This window comes from Enoplosus armatus, chromosome 2 (genome assembly GCF_043641665.1).
Source record: "Enoplosus armatus isolate fEnoArm2 chromosome 2, fEnoArm2.hap1, whole genome shotgun sequence".
NCBI lineage: Eukaryota > Metazoa > Chordata > Actinopteri > Centrarchiformes > Enoplosidae > Enoplosus > Enoplosus armatus.
In genome coordinates, this window is record NC_092181.1 from 24,495,939 (window position 1) to 24,514,314 (window position 18,376).

At 40.7% G+C, this 18,376-nt stretch overlaps 2 protein-coding genes across 2 annotated transcripts in view; one reads left to right on the top strand and one right to left on the bottom strand.

Moving 5' to 3' along the window:
- Positions 1–497: 497 nt before the first annotated feature.
- Positions 498–17,386, bottom strand: pvalb7 (parvalbumin 7). The gene is made up of 5 exons (XM_070913241.1): positions 17,350–17,386; positions 2,702–2,770; positions 2,264–2,393; positions 2,011–2,120; positions 498–1,109 (listed from the first exon to the last, which is right to left on the bottom strand). Exons 1-5 carry the CDS (start codon positions 17,384–17,386, stop codon positions 1,084–1,086), a joined length of 372 nt encoding a protein of 123 aa, XP_070769342.1. The 3' UTR covers positions 498–1,083.
- Positions 16,350–18,376, top strand: part of ncf4 (neutrophil cytosolic factor 4) — a 28,913-nt gene continuing 26,886 nt past the window's right edge. Inside the window, exons 1-3 of the mRNA XM_070913229.1 lie at positions 16,350–16,450; positions 17,044–17,128; positions 17,244–17,403. Coding sequence (XP_070769330.1) covers positions 16,419–16,450; positions 17,044–17,128; positions 17,244–17,403 — 277 coding nt within the window. The 5' untranslated portion in view covers positions 16,350–16,418. The remainder of the gene's footprint in view (positions 16,451–17,043; positions 17,129–17,243; positions 17,404–18,376) is intronic.

Consider the following 18,376-nt stretch of genomic DNA (forward strand, 5'->3'; position numbering starts at 1 on the left):
TTCCAGTCTTTATGCTAAGCTAAGCTACCTGGCAGCTGACTCCAGCAATCTATTTAGCGTACAAACATGGTATTGATCTTCTCATCTAAATCCAGGCAAGTCAAGCTGATAATAGCATATGTTTATTTTTTTGCTTACGCTGTCATGTGTCTTGCTCTCATGCTATCCTCATTTTAGAAGTAAATGTGTCCCAAATCAGAATTCAGACAGATCTGAACTTAAAAATGTAATCCTCTCAAATCTTGGGCCACTTTCATATTTCATCCTTAATACACTACGATACACACTGGATCTCTCACATGACAGTAATATTTCTCCTTCATGGCCTCAGCTTCTCGCCTTGTGATTGTAAATTCGTAATCCTCTTCATCCTCCTGTGATTGACATGTTTTGCAATGTTCAGTGCGTTATGTTTTGTGAGTTTTATGTCCATTGTGAGGAACAAGTAAAGAGACAGTTATTACTCAAGTTTTTTTTATTATCATTTCTTACTCAGATCTTTTCTCTCTTCACAGCTCTCCATATATATCATTTTATTTACTACATCATCTGATCGGAGGCAGGGAGTGAGGAGGAGGAGGGATAGAGGAGAGGAGGTGAGGTCAGGGAAGGTGGATGAGGAAGAGGAGTGGGAGGAAAGTGCACTGATATGTGAACATCTAGAAGTAAAACCAATCAGACAAAATGCACAACCTGAAATACACAAAGGAAGGAAATTAAGATTTAAGAAGTCTTTATAACATCTACACCATCTACAACACTAGTACCACCTGTTTTGAGACCACAAACTATCTTCATGAAATCATTAAGAATGATTCTGAAACTCATACAGCATGTGTGATTAAATATATATATAAAAAAAGAAAAATTAAAAATGAAACTGGTGCCTGTTATGCCTGTTTTTTCCTCCTCATGGTAACTCCCTGTTGGCCTGCTTCTGTAGTGTTTTGTAGAGAGCAGGCCTGGTCTGACTCCATGTGTGGGGTCCCAAGGAAGGTGAGAGGAGTTTGAGGGTGGCAGTTACAAAATATGAATGCAGGGACGAAGAGGAGGAGGAAGAAGAAGGGGGTGTTCAGCTATCCCCTACTCATGCACCAAGCCTTCAAACTCTGAAAAAGAAAAATGAAAATGAAAACATTTGCATAGACAGTGACACAAACTCTACTGACCTGCAGCTTAAGGATAAGGCTGGCAATATTCTGTATTTCCATGTCAAAATGAAAAGACCAACAGTGAATTGATCCAACTAACAAGTATCATCTCTGTAACCATAGCCTGACATACCTTATTCCTCTGTGCCATAAAGCATCATTATTGTCCAAAAACTATAAAAAACACATCAATGAGCCACTCGTTTGCACTGGATGTTCCTTCATTCCCATGACCTGTAGTTTATTTTAAATCAATCCCACATTCACCATCCCACTGCAGTAAATATTACTTATGCGGCTAATGAAAAATGAGACTATATATTTGTAACCTCTTTTTAAAGACATATATATTGAGTATGAACAAATGGGCTTTGGGCTGGAAAGTCAAGAAGTATTGAGAGATGGACGAATGCAATCAAAAGATTTTTTGCGCATTCATTTTCAAACATGATCTTTTCCGTAATCAAATGAGCCATGTTTTACTTTTAGGTTATGCAAAATTGACCCCAGCTTCCACTGTCGAAATTGCATTGTTTTAATTTAGCTTAGCTCCTCAGAATGCGTATTCTCTGCTACCAGATGCTGTTTTGCTATAGATGTAGTAGTAGTAGCAACACCCTCTTTGCAACAGGAATTATAGAAACGTTGGTTTAAAATTGTGAAAAATCCCACATATAGCAACTAAAATCCAGGTCGGATTTCTCTCTGAGGTTGGATGTGCAGAGCTACAGTAACCCACCTTCAGCCCACATGCTAAACTGTATACTCCCCACCCTCTACCTTCTCTACCTACTCTTTTTTTTTATCATAAACTTTGTTATACTTTGCAATGTAATGCAACTTTGCTCTGTTCTCTCACCGTCAATGCCGATCTTGCCGTCTCCATCTTTGTCTGCGGCTTTGAGGAATGCTTTTGTCTCAGCGTCAGTCAGCTCTCTGCCTTCCTTGGAAAAGCCCTGCAGTACAAACCTGTGAAAAGTACAGGGTGTTGCAGAAAAGGATCACTGTGGGACAGCGTTAATGAACACATGACACAGAATTTATATGGTATGCAGTCTCTTAAGCAGGCCTAGCCTCCTTTATGTGAGTTTTTGTGTCTGTGAGTTCCTTACTTGAGCTCTTCCTCCTCTATGAAGCCGCTACCGTCCACATCCAGAACCTGGAAGACCTTCCTGACGTCTTCACCTGACATGGCCTTCATTCCCACCATTTCAAAGAACTTTTTAGGGTCGAATGTTTCTGCTACAAAAGCCAAGACAGAAGGTACAGACTCAACCATCAAACAGCTCTAACTTCTACCTTTACATTCAACTATTTGAAATGTTTTGTATTTTGTATAATTGTATGATCAGCCTAAGAAAGCATAATGAACTCTATCACAGCCAGTTGTTCACAAGCTGTGGAACTGTGTGAACTGTTACTACACACTGGTTTGAAGAGATAAAAATGTGTGTGGATTGGTGGTCTGTCAATATCCAAAGCTAACTTCTGGAACTTTGTTGGTCTGTTTCTGCTGAGAATACCACGTCGACTCTGCAACTGTTACAGACCTGCAAAGGCATCAAGAGCTTTCTTGATCTCCTCAGCTTTCAACAGATCTGTCATCGACATTTTGTCAGCTGTATAGAGGGACAGAGCAGACATAAAAGGTACAAAGTTAGAAATAGAAAAACATTATTTCAGTGTGGGCAACAGCCGACATGGGAGCAGAGCATTTGGTACAAAAGCTAAATGCCAAATGTGAACTGTTGAGATGTGTCTGAGAACATATTGGTTGTTAGAATATAAACTAAAGGTCAGTGCAAGAGATACTTGAGGACTAGATGATGAGGAAGTTAATATAGTCTGCTGTTTGGAGATGGCATACACGCAAACATACACAAAGAGGATTTTGACCCCGGTGGACCTGTTAGAATTACATTCAGGCATTCAAAAGACAGCCTCAGTGGAACTTGGCACAACAGGGGAGATGATCAAAGGCCATGGTTTAGAATTTAAGACATGGGCATAAATACAGTCTGGCTGTATTTACACTAAGGGAACACAAATACATATATCTTAACTGTACAACTATACATACACAAGCACACAAATCATTTACTTCTTTATTCATGTGAATTCTGTCTGTTCCTCTAAAACTCTTTATCTGCAGTCACATGTCTTTGATCTTGTTTTCTTTTTGCCAACTTACATCTTTCTGTTGGACAGACACAGTGTCTTATTTATAAAATAACACAAGACTCTAGCACTTGCACATCTGACTGGAGGATTGCGCCACTTGCCTTGTTGCTGTTACTGGTCTTTGCTTCCAATTTACAAACAGAAAAATGCAAAATGTTTTGGAAATGCAATTTTAGTTTTAAGTTAACAATTGACTACATCTATGCTGTATAAAACATTAGACATGGAACAATAGTGACAAGAGCAACATGTAATACAATAATATCACGTAGACATGGATGGCATCAAATTTACATCCACAGCCAAACAAATATTACCGATATGCAAACTGCGAAGTCCTTACTGAGAATGTCAAATGTCTTCCAGTATTAAATGTGGTCCCTGAATAATGCAATTTGTGACTCCTGAGTATATAGTATGTATATATAACACCTAGCTTAAATAATTCTGTGGATATTTTCCTGATTTTCTTCTATAAAGATTTTTTATTTTTAATAAGTGTCAAATTTGCCAGCATTTACACACGTTAATATGATAGTGTATATATGTCAGTTATGCAGTGTATTACAGATGAAAACTGTGTGATGACTGGGCTATGTATGTAGTATGAATGTAAAGTTGGATGTTGCTGAAAAATGAGGTCAGTGGATCTGTTGTCATGTTTCCCCAAATAATATAAATGTCTCCCAATTGCAGTACACTGCAGTACCCCGTAGATGTCAATAGATGTCAGAGCTGAGCTGAAGGCTCCCAGAGTCCTCTGTTTAGAGCACCGGGAACAAATGTTGTGTTGCCGAGACAGATGTTTGATGAATGTGTTTGTTCCTAGAAGAGAACTGAGCTCGTTTGTGTTGTGACCCCAACGACATATTTACCCTCCCTGACCTAAGGACAGAGGGACTGATGAAAACAGATACTAGTCATCCTCTTCCTTTCTGTGCAATCTTCTTCTCCACTTTCTGTGTCTGTACATTTTTTGGCAGCAAAAGCAAATAGTGAGGATCTATTTGTGTTTTTTGAGATATCTTGAGATGTCCAAACATTTTCCCATCTATGAGATAATATCTTACAAATAGAAAGCCTTGATGTCAGTAGCTAAATCTGTCTCAGGTTATTGTCTTTTGGTTTGCTTAAGACACAAAGGTCATTTGGATACCGAATTTCACCTTTTATCTGTCAACAACAAACCTTGACAGTTCTGGTCTGTCAGTGTTGTTAACATTGTAGTAAAAACTCACGTACATCGTGACATAAGCATCTCAGTCATCCCTGGCAGTCCTATGTTTGACAGCATTCCTTCAGCCTAATGTAAAGTTCACAGGTTCTTTCAAAACAGCTTTGACTTTGAGGTTTGCAGATGAGAGCCGTGGTGAAAGAAACTGTCTTGTAATCAAAAGGCCAACGCTTCTATCAGCATTTGCAGCAACCGAAAGGGCCCTTGAGCCCATTCCCTTTTCCTCAGGGTAGCCTAAAATGTAAAAAGAAAAACTGCAATGCAGAAACGATGACTGCTGTCTGTCCTGCGGAGAACAAATATGACCGCTGTAATACCATAGCTTGTTTATTCATCAAACGACAAAGTCTGTTTGTGTCTGTCGGTGTGCTATAAATAAACAACAAAAATTACATGTTAAACTTTCAGTTCTGCGTTCGCGATCTACTTTTTCCCCCCGACGGAGGCAGAAGAGACCTCCAGAAAGTCAGCCTAATCAGTCTACAGCACAAAAGATGTCTGCAAGTTCAAGATTGAAATTCTGTTGACAGCAGAGTCAGCAGAGAATCATGGCACAGCAGGTGCATTATTTATAAAGTATATTTTATTAAAACAGGTAGCCTCATTATGCATCTGGGCCCAGTCAATATTGTAACAACAATGAAAAACATCTAGAATATGCATTACCATTAACTACTGTACTTAACGTCACGGCTACCGTGCCATGGCACTGTGCATAAACACCTGTTCATGGTGACACATGAGCCAAGATAGCACCCATTAGACCAACACCTGCTCCTAACATTACCCGTCATTTGATACAGGCTACTGCAGAGAAGAAAACAATACAAAGGAAACAACACATCGCAGCGCGCCGGGGATGTAAGAAATATAAGATCCAACATTAAACCGAACAAACTTTTAGAAAAAATAGGAGGAAACTTTTGCGATATCAGAAAAATATTTAGCTCCCACTACAGACGACTTATTGGAAGATTAGGTTTATTGAGAATTAAAGAGACAGTCTAAACCAAAAAGATGAGAATGGTGGCACTCCAATATTCTATGATGTGGTGTTATATCATGTTTTTACTGATCGATATATGCCTCAGTGTTTTTATTGATCACACAAGTCATGCTTTTTTATAATCTTGGACGAACTTACATCCACGATGCCTCTAATTTTCTGAGTCAGTTTAGTTTCTAGCAGAACATTGACTCAGAGGTTTATCCTAAAACACTCTTGCTATAAACTCAGCTTCAGCTTCAGCTACATCTTCAACATATTTCATTATTATGTTTCACTACAGCTTAAATATTCATACGCCTAGCAAAGGTATTTCATTCAATTGCAGCATATCTGATTGTCACATGTAACCCCAGCAATCATCATTCCAGCCAGGACTCATTGTTGTCTCTGACCAAAGCACCTGACAGACCTCTGATTTCTATTGTGTGTTTTTTCAAAGAACTATTCTCTGCTACAACATTTAATATTTGTTTTCTGTCTTACCTGAATGAAGGGGTGGATGAGTGCACCCGAGAGGGGAGAGGGAGAGGAAAGGTGATGGAGAGAGAATGGAGTAGAGAGAAGAGAGACGGGTTGGAGATGGAGGTGAGATGAGCAAGTTGGGAGGGAGGATACAATAACACTTACCCCATGTACCCCCAGTCACACAACACATCCCCACCTCTCAGTATTCTCTCTATTTTGAGAAAGAAGGGGTTGTCAAGACATGACACACACACACCGTTTGCCCTGGAGTGCGATCGCTTCACACACACAGGCCTATTAATAATACCACTTTATCTGACTGCCCTCAGACTGTATCTCCTCCCTGCGTGACCCTCTTCTTCTTTTGTTTCTTCACACATCCATCCTTTTTACTCTTATCTGCTTTGATTTATTCTGTCATCTTCGTGTTATGAAGCCGGTGTCTTCTCACTGCCACAGTTGCCACTATTTTGTCAAACTTTTTAAGACGGGGGTTTAAGATAAGGGCGAAACATCCAGTAGTGCTGTGCTGTACAGACTGAAAACGTGTGCTGTAAGAATTTATAATGTATTTAAATTTGTTTTGTTTGCACATCAAAGAAAATTGTATTGTACAGATTCATATATGCACACATACACCTATATATATAGCAAGCCAAAAGCTTGAACAAAGACCTCTCTGAACTAAATAAATTAAATTCATTATGAATAATTAAGATGGAAAGGAAACATAAAAAATAAAAAATGGGGAAAAACAACAATTATTTCTAGCCATCAACTTTGTAATTGAAAAGTAACCAATGTTTATATAAGACATAAGACGTTGGTGTTCTAAACTTGTAGGTGAACAATGCGTTAAACTATGAGACATTTTAACAGTGGATGAAATGTGTCACGTGAAAAGTGACAAATTCACTCAGCTCATTGTTTTGGTTTTACGACCCCCCCTAACCCCCCAAAATAGAGCTAAAAGGAGAGTGACTATTGGATTTACAGAACAAAAACCACTGATGTTGCTAATGTTGTTCTGTGCTGCTGGATGTGTAAACATATAAAACAAATGTACCAGGTCATATTATAAAAGTGTGATTTTTAACCTGTCATGGAGATCTGCACCCAAGATGCTTTAAAGAGACCCTCCTGTAACGCACAAAAATCCCACACACCAAAAGCCTAACACCCACATCTTCAGCCCCTCTTTAAAAAAGCCTGATTTTTTACTCAACTTGAACTTGTACAACGTAGGACGGAAAGGCACTTTCACTGCTAAGCTGGGTTTCTGATTCCTCCGAGGGAAAGCCGTGCTGAAGTTGTATGTACTCTCTTTTACCCCAAACAACCTCGACTCTTCACTTCCTTTCTCCCAGTATCTCTCCTTTCATCTCTTTCGCTCAAACTTTGTCCATTAATTTCCTAATCTCTCGTCCATGTCCCTTCAGCTTCCCTCTCTCTATATCAAAGAACAAACTTGCTCCTCTTTCTCTCCATCCGTATCCTCTTGTTCCACTTCCTTTATCACTTGTCAATCTCTATCCTGTCAGAACCCTGACAGCTTGCGTAACTCTTTGTCTCTTCCTCTCTCCTTCTTTTTTTCTCTCTTATTGCTTATCTTTTGTTTTGTTTTGGCCTTTACGCTTGTCAAGGCCGAGAGAGAAATTCATTTATGGTAGGTGCATGTTTGAGAGATAGAAAGAAAGAGAGAGCCACATGAGCTGTTACAAGGCTGCAGCCAGCTGAACAAAAGGCCAAGGGGAGGCATTTCTTTTTTTTTACCCCAAAGTAAATTATTTGTGTTTTGCATGTTGAAGCTTTTGAGGTAGTTTTAGCTAGCAATCCCCTTTTTTTTTTGGGGGGGGGGGGGGGGGGGTTAATCATCTTAGTTATTGCACTCAATATCATATTTTCAGCTGGATCACACTCACCTGCAAATTTTATGTGTCAGAAGGAGTCTGAAATCTTGCAACACTTTGAGCCAAGAGCCGGTAATCACCTTTTTCAATAGCACTTCAGGGATCGTATTCCTGACGTACAGCTTTGGAGCTGTGTTGCTCAACTGCGAATACGTGTCTGCTTGTCTTTACGTCTGCCTGTCTGTCTCTTCTTGTCCTGTGCTGACCCTCTGTTCTCTCAGTAACCTGTCCTGAGACTCTTTGCTTTCTCCTCTCTATTGAATTACCCCTCGTCAGCTTTCCAGCATCGTAGGACATGGGAGGGCGGGGCAGGTGATGAGGATAACAGGGTCAGGAGAGGAAGACAGAGAGATGTGGAGATACATATGGATGGGTTCATGTAAATTACATGTGGCAATAAATGAGGAGAGGCAGGCCAAGAGTTTGTCAAGGACAAGACTGAAGAGAGGCAGAGAAATAATGGGGATAATGAAGGAGTAACAATATTATTAACACTGGAGAACAGAATCAGGCAGAGGGGAACAGAGATAATCAGAAAGCCTTTTATTGTTTTTCTGCTCATGGTTGTAAGCAGTCCATGCAAAGATGGACAGATAGATGCATACATACACTGGATGCATAAATAGGTATTAGATACACAGTGTGCTTCACGGATCAAATAGAAAATAGAAAGGGAGAAAAACAGTGACAGGCAGAGAAAGAGACCATGACCAACTTGCTATTCAGCAACAGGTGGCGCATTAAGTCATGGCAGGGGTGGATACAAGCCACGGCTGTGTATGTGAATGTGTGTGTGTGTGTGTGTGTGTGGTACTGATGTACTGGGGTATCCCTTGTCTGCTCACCCAAAGTTTAGCAGATATTAGCCCTAAAAACAGACATGGGGAAACCCAGCGCCTGGACTAACAGGAGGCTCTGTGGAGCATTAGCAGATGGGATGTGTGCTCGTACAGTCAGGACTCAGTCACCTAAGAAGGAGGGTTCACACGTTTTCAGTGTAAACCTTAATTTGTAGCATATCATGTGGTTTATCATCAGTACAAACTACAAGCCTACACAGTTATTTTCAACGACATAACCGTTGATGAAACAGCTGTATTTGGGAGTGACACCTGTTCATTTTTGGTCTAGAATCAGAAAACAAAAGGACAGACACATTTAATAAAGCGGCTTCTGATGTGACTTGTAAATATTTCTTGTTCAAGCATGAATCCCCTCAAGTTCTACTCAACTTCTTAGACTCAACTTCAGGTGCCAAAGGCTCAATGTACGAAAACAGTGTTGCGCAGTAACGCATTATTTAGTGACGTGTTACAGTACCTAGTGGTGAAAGAGATTACAATTTGAAATTCAGTGATTTAATTACAATTACTAATCTCACTAACGCTCGGTTACTTTGACATTTTGGGGGTTGGCATCTTTGCTGTCTTACTGTGAGTTTGATGGAGGTTGATATCAGTTTCATCTCTGTGTGTTCAGTAGACAGGACGTGTCAGCTTGGTGCAGGAGGAGGGGAGGTGTTGGGAGGCAGTCAGAAAGGAACAGAAGATGTGACGTGCAGGTGTAAAGGCTTTGGAGTTGTTTAAAGAAACCTTTGGCAGAGCTGCATTGAAAGTAATGTAATGTATCTGCTTATGTGATGTATTTACTTTTGCATAATTAGTAAATAATAAGTAATGAGTAACTGATTAAAACATTTCAAGTAACTTGTCCAACGCTAAAGGAGTTTGCAATCCTCAATTTAGGGTGGTGACTTAATTACAGCACTCCTCACAACCTCATGAGTTCAGTTCAGGCTGATATGTACAGTAGAGTGGGAGAAGGAAGCCCCACTCATTGCCAAATGTGCATGACTGCACTGCAGGCACTGGTTATGGTGGTATATTTAGTGCTAATGTTACGGCTGGTGTGTGTGGGCGTGTGTGGGAGATGGTGAGTTTTAAAAGGAATGCACCAAGTTGTTGGGAGTTTGGCTTGTTACACAGCCAACCTGTTAAGTAATGAGACACCCAATCTTCCACATTTCCCTGGTAGATTCCAGTTAGTCATGCTGATTGTTTAGTGTGCACTATGTTTAGGCACAGTGGGTGACTGGCATTATCTCTGCAGTGAGAAAATCATAAATTAATATATTTAAACTTAACGCTGAGTTAGAGCTTGAGTTGATATTTGAGAGATATTTGGGATAAGACATAAATCAGGAGTCCAGCTCCTTATACCGTTGCTATAGACAGAAGGTATCTGTCTATTTTAGATACCACAAATGTTAAAGGACCTGAAAACCCTCGCCATAGTTTTCAGTTATTTTGATTAAATAGACTTCTGCTCAGGTCAAAGTTGGGCAGAGCTATATGCTGGGTATTATGTGAGATCACCAAACTCACTGCACCAATAAGAGACTAAAGATGCAGGTGCAGCAAAGCTAAAAGAAGGGCGATGTCAGTCAAGCAGAGTCTGAAGATGCCATCACAGTCCTGAGAAGAGGTCTGATGTAAGTGAGAACACCTGTGTGGGTGTAGCATCGGTACCGTAACCTACGCTATGATAAAACATAAAGGATGAACACATTGTACCAGGTTGTTCATTACACTTAAACTTGTCATTTGAACCTCACAATATAAACAAATACCTCACAGCAATAACATACTTTGCACCTCGAAACCATCTCCTTGTGATTGTTGGCAACTCTACTCCAGAGGCGGTAGATATTCGTACATGTACGTGTAACTGTGTGTAACTTTATGTTCGCAGTAAGCATGTTTCTGGTTGGAAGATGTCCAGGCATCCAGGTCAAAAGGGGGCTAAATTTGTTGTCTAGATTACACAAAACTGTTATTTCAACAGTTTTACAATGATGCCTGCTTCACACTGAATCATAATCATTACATGCTGTCAAAGCAACAGTTATATGTCACCTCAAGAAATGTTTTAACCTAGATATGTCAATCAAATCACCACATCAGTGTTTCCTCCTGCTGGTCATTATACATTCTATCGATTCTGGAGACAAAACATTTATGCCCTGAAGTCATTATTAAATCTAAATCTAAAACATATAATATGTAAAAGTGCTTCATAAAGTAACACCAAACTATTATTACTTGCAGGTAATGAAAATGTTCCTCAGCTCTTAGTTCTGTTGGAAGAACAAACATTATGTAATGTCAGGTTAGTAGCAGCACCAACACTCTTTCTGTCTAAAAGCTTAAATTGCATTTCTTTCCCCCTGTGTTTTCAATTCCTCAACTACGGCAAGCGACTTGGATCACTGTTGCAGAGAATACATACTAATATGATTTCCCAGTTACTGTCTCACAATAACTTTGTCTACCACGCTCTTATATGAGTTTAAGTCACTTAAAAACAAACATTTAAATGTTCTTTTTGCCAGTTTTGAAGCAGTAAAAACTGTTATTATAGTAACAGAGTCAGACATGTCTCTGTATTTAGATTATTATTACTTAGATCCTCTTTCTACTTCCCTCATGATGTCTCCATGGTAACCAGCTGTCAACATGGTAAACACAAGCTGTGTGTTTGTTGAGACTTTCTGTCAGTTTCACTTCTTGTGTTTCTCTCCGTGTGTTTATGTGTGTGTGTGTGTGTGTGTGTGTGTGTTTTGGAACCCGTTTGTCTTGACAACTTAATGGCTTATTAGATTTCATCAGCAGATTTTGTACAGTGTTCCTCTGTTTCAAAACTGTATTCCAAAGCTAACATGTAATAAACTAAATACAAACACAGTTACAGTACGCCCTGCTAAACAAACACACACACAAGCCCTCTTTCACACACACACACACACACACACACACACACACACACAGACACAAACACTAGCACAACAGACTCCAGCAGCTGGCCTGACCTTGAAGATAAATACACCCTTGAAAAATGTTTCTGCAATTCATGGCTGGCAATGTTTTGTTATATGAGCAGCATTTCAAAGAATCCATCTCATGCTGCATGAAAATAGATATGGAGTCAATATGTGCCACACACACACACACACACACACACACACACACACACACACACACACACACACTCCTTTGTGCACCATCACACTCTATTGCACTCTCTGTTTCTGTCTTTTTCTTACACACACAATCACTTACAGCAGTCTGACTTTGTATAACAAACACAAGCAAATGTTCACACCTACACAGTTTTTCCACACACACACTCCTACATTCTCTCTCTCCGTGCCTCTTTTCTTGTAGTTGACTGTGTTTCTACAGTTTGCACTCTAATAAGTTGAGTGTAACCTGACCACGTCACATCTCTGAAACATTCATTTTAACAGTTTTATCTCAGTGAACACAATAAGTCAGAGAACATAACCCAGAGAAGACAACACAAACACACCCTGTTTGATCTACTGAGGCATGTAACTGCAGTAAGTCAAACCTTTCAGTGTATGTGGTCACCGACGCAGTGATTCAGGTGTTGTAGCTACAAAGCAAACAGGCAGCGGTGCAGTACTGAAGCTTTTAAAGTGGCCGTGGATTCTCTGTCTTTATGTGAGAATCGCAGGTATGAGCGGTTGGTTAGCTGAGCCTGGATATCGCGTGTGATATGTTGACATACAGTATGACAGTGTTCAGACAGTCTGAGGTGGAACTGACGTCACAAGGAGAGATCAGATGGATCAAGACTGATTAGAAATCACAACCACAATCAGTAAGAAATTGACCACGTAAGAAACCATTTTAAATTAGACATTAAATTATGGTTGTTCTCTCTCTCTCTTTCTCTCTCTCGCTCACACAAACACACACACACACACACAGAAACCTCTGGCACAGCAACAACTTTGCTGACATCTAGTGTTGTAGGCTTTAATCACCACAGATGTTGGAACTCTGCCCTCAGATTTTATTGCAATCATTTCCCCTCAGATTCATTTCAACAATCACCGGCCCTCGTCTGTGTGCAGTTATAATTGTCGACTACAAAACAAGGGTGTGTCATGAAGTGTTTGTGTTAATGTAACGCTAGTGATTTGGAGGATGCGTAGTTTCTGTTTCAGGTGAGATAAGAAGTGAGTGAAGAAAGGAAGAATGTCAGTGCAAGGAAAGAGTTGACGTTGATATAATATGTGGAGGAGACAGATTATCTCCTGAACGCAGGTTAAAGGGTAATACACATGAACATGTTGATCCCACCAATATCCCTCCAGTCAGAAGCTTGATAACAGACTTTATTTAGCAAAAGTGCTGGCAATGTTTATACAAGCAATTCTTATAAATTATCTTCTATTATGCGTTAATTATGAATTAATGCAGCTAACATGAAACCATTGTCACCTTAGATTACTATCTGAAGGCGACAAAGAACAGCTGAGGCATAAATTAGCCACGATGAGTTGGACAAACTGGCGAGACAAGAAAATCCACTGGAGTCATGCACGCAAGTTTTCATAATTTTCTGGACAAACGACTTCATCTAATCGGTTTTAGTAAAACTAAATCGAAAAAATAGATTTTGGTATCAATTTTATTTTCATTTACATTTCTCAATACGAGTTCACAATTTCAAAACTCTTCACACAGACGTGCAGCTCAGCTCAACAGTTAATCTCACATCCAAAATGCAACACACACTTCTCAGGAGCAACTCTCGTACCAGAACACTGACAACACTTGTCTGCCAGCACACTTATTATATACTCTTTGAAGTATCTTTTATTTCTTTGCAACAAAAAGAAAGTTCACATCAGTGTTAGTCAACCGTGCCTTCTGCATTTGGCCACAAATTCTCATCCACATCACCCATGATGTCCTCTCTTCTGATACACCAGAAAGAATCTTTCTGCATGTCTGTTCCATCCCTGGCAGTCTTCTGCACATAATATGCCCAGTAGGTTGCCTGAAACACGACTCTAAATGAATGCTAATGTTTCTCTGCATTTAGTGGATGTGTCGATAAACAACTGTTTGCTAGCACATTTGCCATAGCAACTTTATAAGGCAATAATATGGCAAATTGTAAATTTTATCCAAAGTGCTTTACAATTTTGCCTCACATTTGCCCATTCACACACACACACACACACACACTTACACGCCAATGGCAGCGAGCTACCACGCAAGGTGCTGACCTAACCATCGGGAACAACTTGAGCGAGGACACTTTGAGACGTGGGCCGGAGGAGCCGGGGATCAAACCACCGACCTTGTGGATTAGTGGACAGCTCGCTCTACCAGCTTGTTCTGCTGCCACCAAGTGGTCAAGAAATCAGTTAATGCAGATTTAATCTTGCAGTTAGAATCTACTGCAGGTACTCAATTTAACTGATCTCCATGGAGATGAAAAGACTGTCCTGCTCAGTGACGCTCTTTATACTCTGCCATCTTCCTTGTATGCTTCACATCTCAGATGATAACCAACAGTTAGTGGTTTTCTCCAAGAGTGAATTCACACATGACCTTGCAAAGCAACAAGAGAAGATGAAGGTCTTAAGGCGTAAAGTACAGCAACAGCAAACAGTCCAAGCTTTAAGGTCCCGCAGTGTCTGTCCAGAGCACAGAGACGAGATGTTCAGAGTGATGCTGAATGATGGTTAGCGCCAGGAATCAGAGCTACTAAAGAAGCTCACAAATTCGAGTGTAAAGTCATCACTAAGGGCTATGTTTGAAGTACCACCTCTACATCTTCACTACGTCAACCGCAAAGAGTGACGTTTCATCCAGTGCAGCATTGGGGAGTTTTAGGAATGTGTAGAATGTGAACAGACTAGTCTGCTTGAGCAGCTGGTGAACTGTACTTGTCTCCATTCAGATATTCAGAGGGCTCACTCTGTCTCTTTGAATTTGACTTTGACTTTTTAGTTCTGTCTGTTTACACATCCTTCATCCCTTACTATATGTCATTGAAGAAAAGGAGCTCTACAGTATGTTGTGCAAGCTAATACTGTGTTCAAAATAGAATACCTAAACTGGAGATGGTTGTGCATTTTGTTTGTGTGACATAAATTGACAGTCCTCCATTGTGTGATAGAGTGTGGGAGGCTGGACGAGGCTGCCAACAGACAACAGCCATCTTGCTTGTTCAGAGTATTTACAGTAATCAGTCAAATTGAATGTAGGAGTGATTTATTGACGTTTAAGATGGTGCATGTGGCACCGCTGGTGTGCACAGACTCTGGAGGAGACAGCTCTGGAAGTGTGACTCAAATAAAACAGAAGGCCTGTAAAAATAATCAGCGAAAGGCCACTTCCTGAGAAGTGCTTCGGGAGTCCCAGGGCATGATGTGACCCAACTTTTTCTATTTTTAAACCTGCTTTTAAAAACCAATTTACAGTAGGTGATTTTGTTACAGTGGCCTCTAAAACAAGGTACAATATGAAACTAAATGACTTGCTCACATCCATCACATTATCTTCTGAAATAACAGCTGGCAATATAGTGATCACCGCATACTGGTATGTTATAGGGACGAGCCACTTGGTTTGCAAAAACAGCTATTTAGTAAATTTTTTAACGCTTTTGTGTTCAATACTTCCAGGTGAATCTGCACCACGTGTCTGAAAGTGAGGAAGCATTTTGAGTTTGACATGCTATTAGGCTAGGAGGGCGGGTCTTAGCATCTTCTTTTTTTGGTACCTTTTGTGTGGACACACCCGTGGCTAATCCGAGTGAAACTGCGTACTTTCCAGAACTGGCACATTACCAGTTTGTGTGCCTGTGTGGCAAGACAAAAAGCCGCATGTACCAACAGCAACTGCTGACTGCTGAATGATCGTTGCAGAGGTTGTGCTCATCATAATAGACAGAAATTGAAAGGGGCAGATCACCCAAATCACACATTTCTCATTTAACTCACATATGTAGTTTTCAGTCCTCAGCCTCTGACATGATGAATGGCCTTTCTGTTTCTATTTCATCAGTATATAGTTCCTGTTCACACTGGGGTCTGTGGATGATCACCAGGACATGATATCTGGAAATTCAAGTTGCTTTGAAGTTTTTCATATATATCCTTTCAGTGTTCTGAGCACCACACACACACACACACACACACAAACACACTACCAATTTGTTTGGAGAGGCAGCATGTAAACCCACATTATGTTCATGCTAAAATAGCCATAAGTGAGAGAATGTTTTTGTTGTCTGCTGCTGTTTGATCATCAGCTGATAGAGATTTAAACTCATACCTGGCGTCTCACGTCCCACCTGCCCCCCGTTCAACACGCTTTCCCCGCCCTCGCCCTTAAACTTCGGCCGAATGGTCTCTTCAGGGAACTCCCGCTTCCTGCTGCCTGTTTCCGCACAGTTCCGCCCGCAGACAGTTTCACACGCAGTCAGTCAGCGCAGCCTGCAGTGTGTTTGTTGCTGTGTGTGTGTGTGTGTGTGTGTGTGTGTGTGTGTGCTCTTCAGAAAGTCCTGTGTAAGAAGCGCTTTCCTCCGCACAGAAGTGAAAGTTTCTCCGCTTGTCTGCAGTCAAAACTGTGCGCAACATCATGTCGCATCCGCAGCAGTTACGAGACGAAAGGTGAGTTTGTTTGACGGAATAAATGTCAGTGAAAAGTCACGTAGACTTTATGCGTCTGTTGTGCTCGATAGCGCCGTTTTACAGCACAATAGAATATAAATGCTTCTTGATCTTATTTCCTGTAGACCTACTAATATCAGGTTATTGTTCGGTTACATCTCAGTTCACTTTTTCTTTGACCGCTGCGTCTAATATAGAACTGAGTAATGAAACTAGACGCCGACAGTTCAGCCCATCCGCAGCGTTTGCAGAAGCTTCCTGACTGTTTCTATAAAACAAGTTATTAGTGTAGTATTATTAGTTTTATTGTTTGTGTTTTTTTTGCCGTTGATAAAGAAGGAACTGCAGCAAAATACATGTAACAGATAAGTAAAAAAGAATGCTTTTGCAGTTTATTGGCAAAATATGCAGCAGGTTCACTGTATCTCTTGAGTTATCTGACCAAGTCTGCTTTGAAAATGTTTAATATATTAAGCATATATTAAACATTTATATACATGCACATACCGTCATGAAATGGGATTGCCTTAGAACCTTAGAAGTTGTGGCTTAAATGTCTAAAATATTCTAACCAGATTATTTCTTTTACTCAGTGACTTCGATCAGCTGCCTCACAACATCCCTATCAGTGCCATCATTGCTGATATTGAGGAGAAGAAAGGCTTCATTGACTACTTTGTAAGTTTACAAAATGACCACAAACTTTTAACTGAGCCTAGATATCACAAAATGACTGAATGAGTGCACATCAGTTTCTCTCTCTCATTCAACTTTCTCTGCCCCCCCCCCCCAGCTGTTTGTGACTGAGGTGAAGACTAAAGGAGGGAGTAAGTATTTCATCTACAGGAGGTACAGAGAATTTTTCAACCTCCACCAGATCCTCGAGTCGCGATACTCACCTGAAGACCCAGAGAGACCTGGTCCCAACACCTGCATCCTGCCTTCTATTCCAGGTGTGTGTGTGTGTGTGTGTGTGTGTGTGTGTGTGTGTGTGTGTGTTCACAGCACTGATAACTGCAGCGGCATGCAGACACGTCACAATATTCAACACAGTGTCAGATTTCACATTGTTCAAATACGTTACAGTCTGTCAGGGGCTCGCAGCTCGACGGACAATTCATTTTGCCCTGTGATTCTGATTTTGATCTTTTGAAGTCTGACAGGCATGAGGAAATCTCTGACCCAAACTATGTCATGGTCATGGCCTCTGAGTTCCAATTTTGTTAACTTTCTTTCCTGGCAACAAGGTAACTTGTGTCTTTTGACCATGTTGGGCTTTGTCCACATGAAAGGATTCATTGGTGGGTTAGGGGTTAGCTGCTAAATACATTTCTGGGAAACATTTGAAAATGTTCCTTAGAAATCCAGACGACATGGACTGAAGGCCCAAAATACAGCAGCTGGTTCTGATTTGAACATACTGCAAGTTTAACTTTTGAGAGAACAACCTCGGAGAGACATACATTACCCCGCAGCAAATATTGATTCCATACAGGCGTTTTCATACAGACAGCAGCACTGCGTGAAAAAAACGCTGTTCCAGCTTCCTGCTGGATTACTTTATGCTGTGAGTGGTGGACTATCAAACCGCTGTGCAGTGTTTCCCCCACCAACACACTGTGCCTGTCAGTCACAAGTGGGCTGCTCTAAGTGCAGGTGTGAATGCACTCATGACCCATTGAGGACGCATTGAGATCCGATCACTCAGACCACTTTCGGAGGTGGTCTGAGTCTTTTAGCAGTGTGAACGCGAATGTGTCCTGGGCCACACTGAAGGACCGCCTACTCAACTGACCTGACTGAAGTGAGAAACGACAAGAAGAAGACGCCACAGCAGCAGGCAAAACAGATTCCAGACTAACTGTCAGCTGAAGTTAGCGGCTACTTTAATGTCAAGCATTATTTACAATTTTCATTTTAGACTGT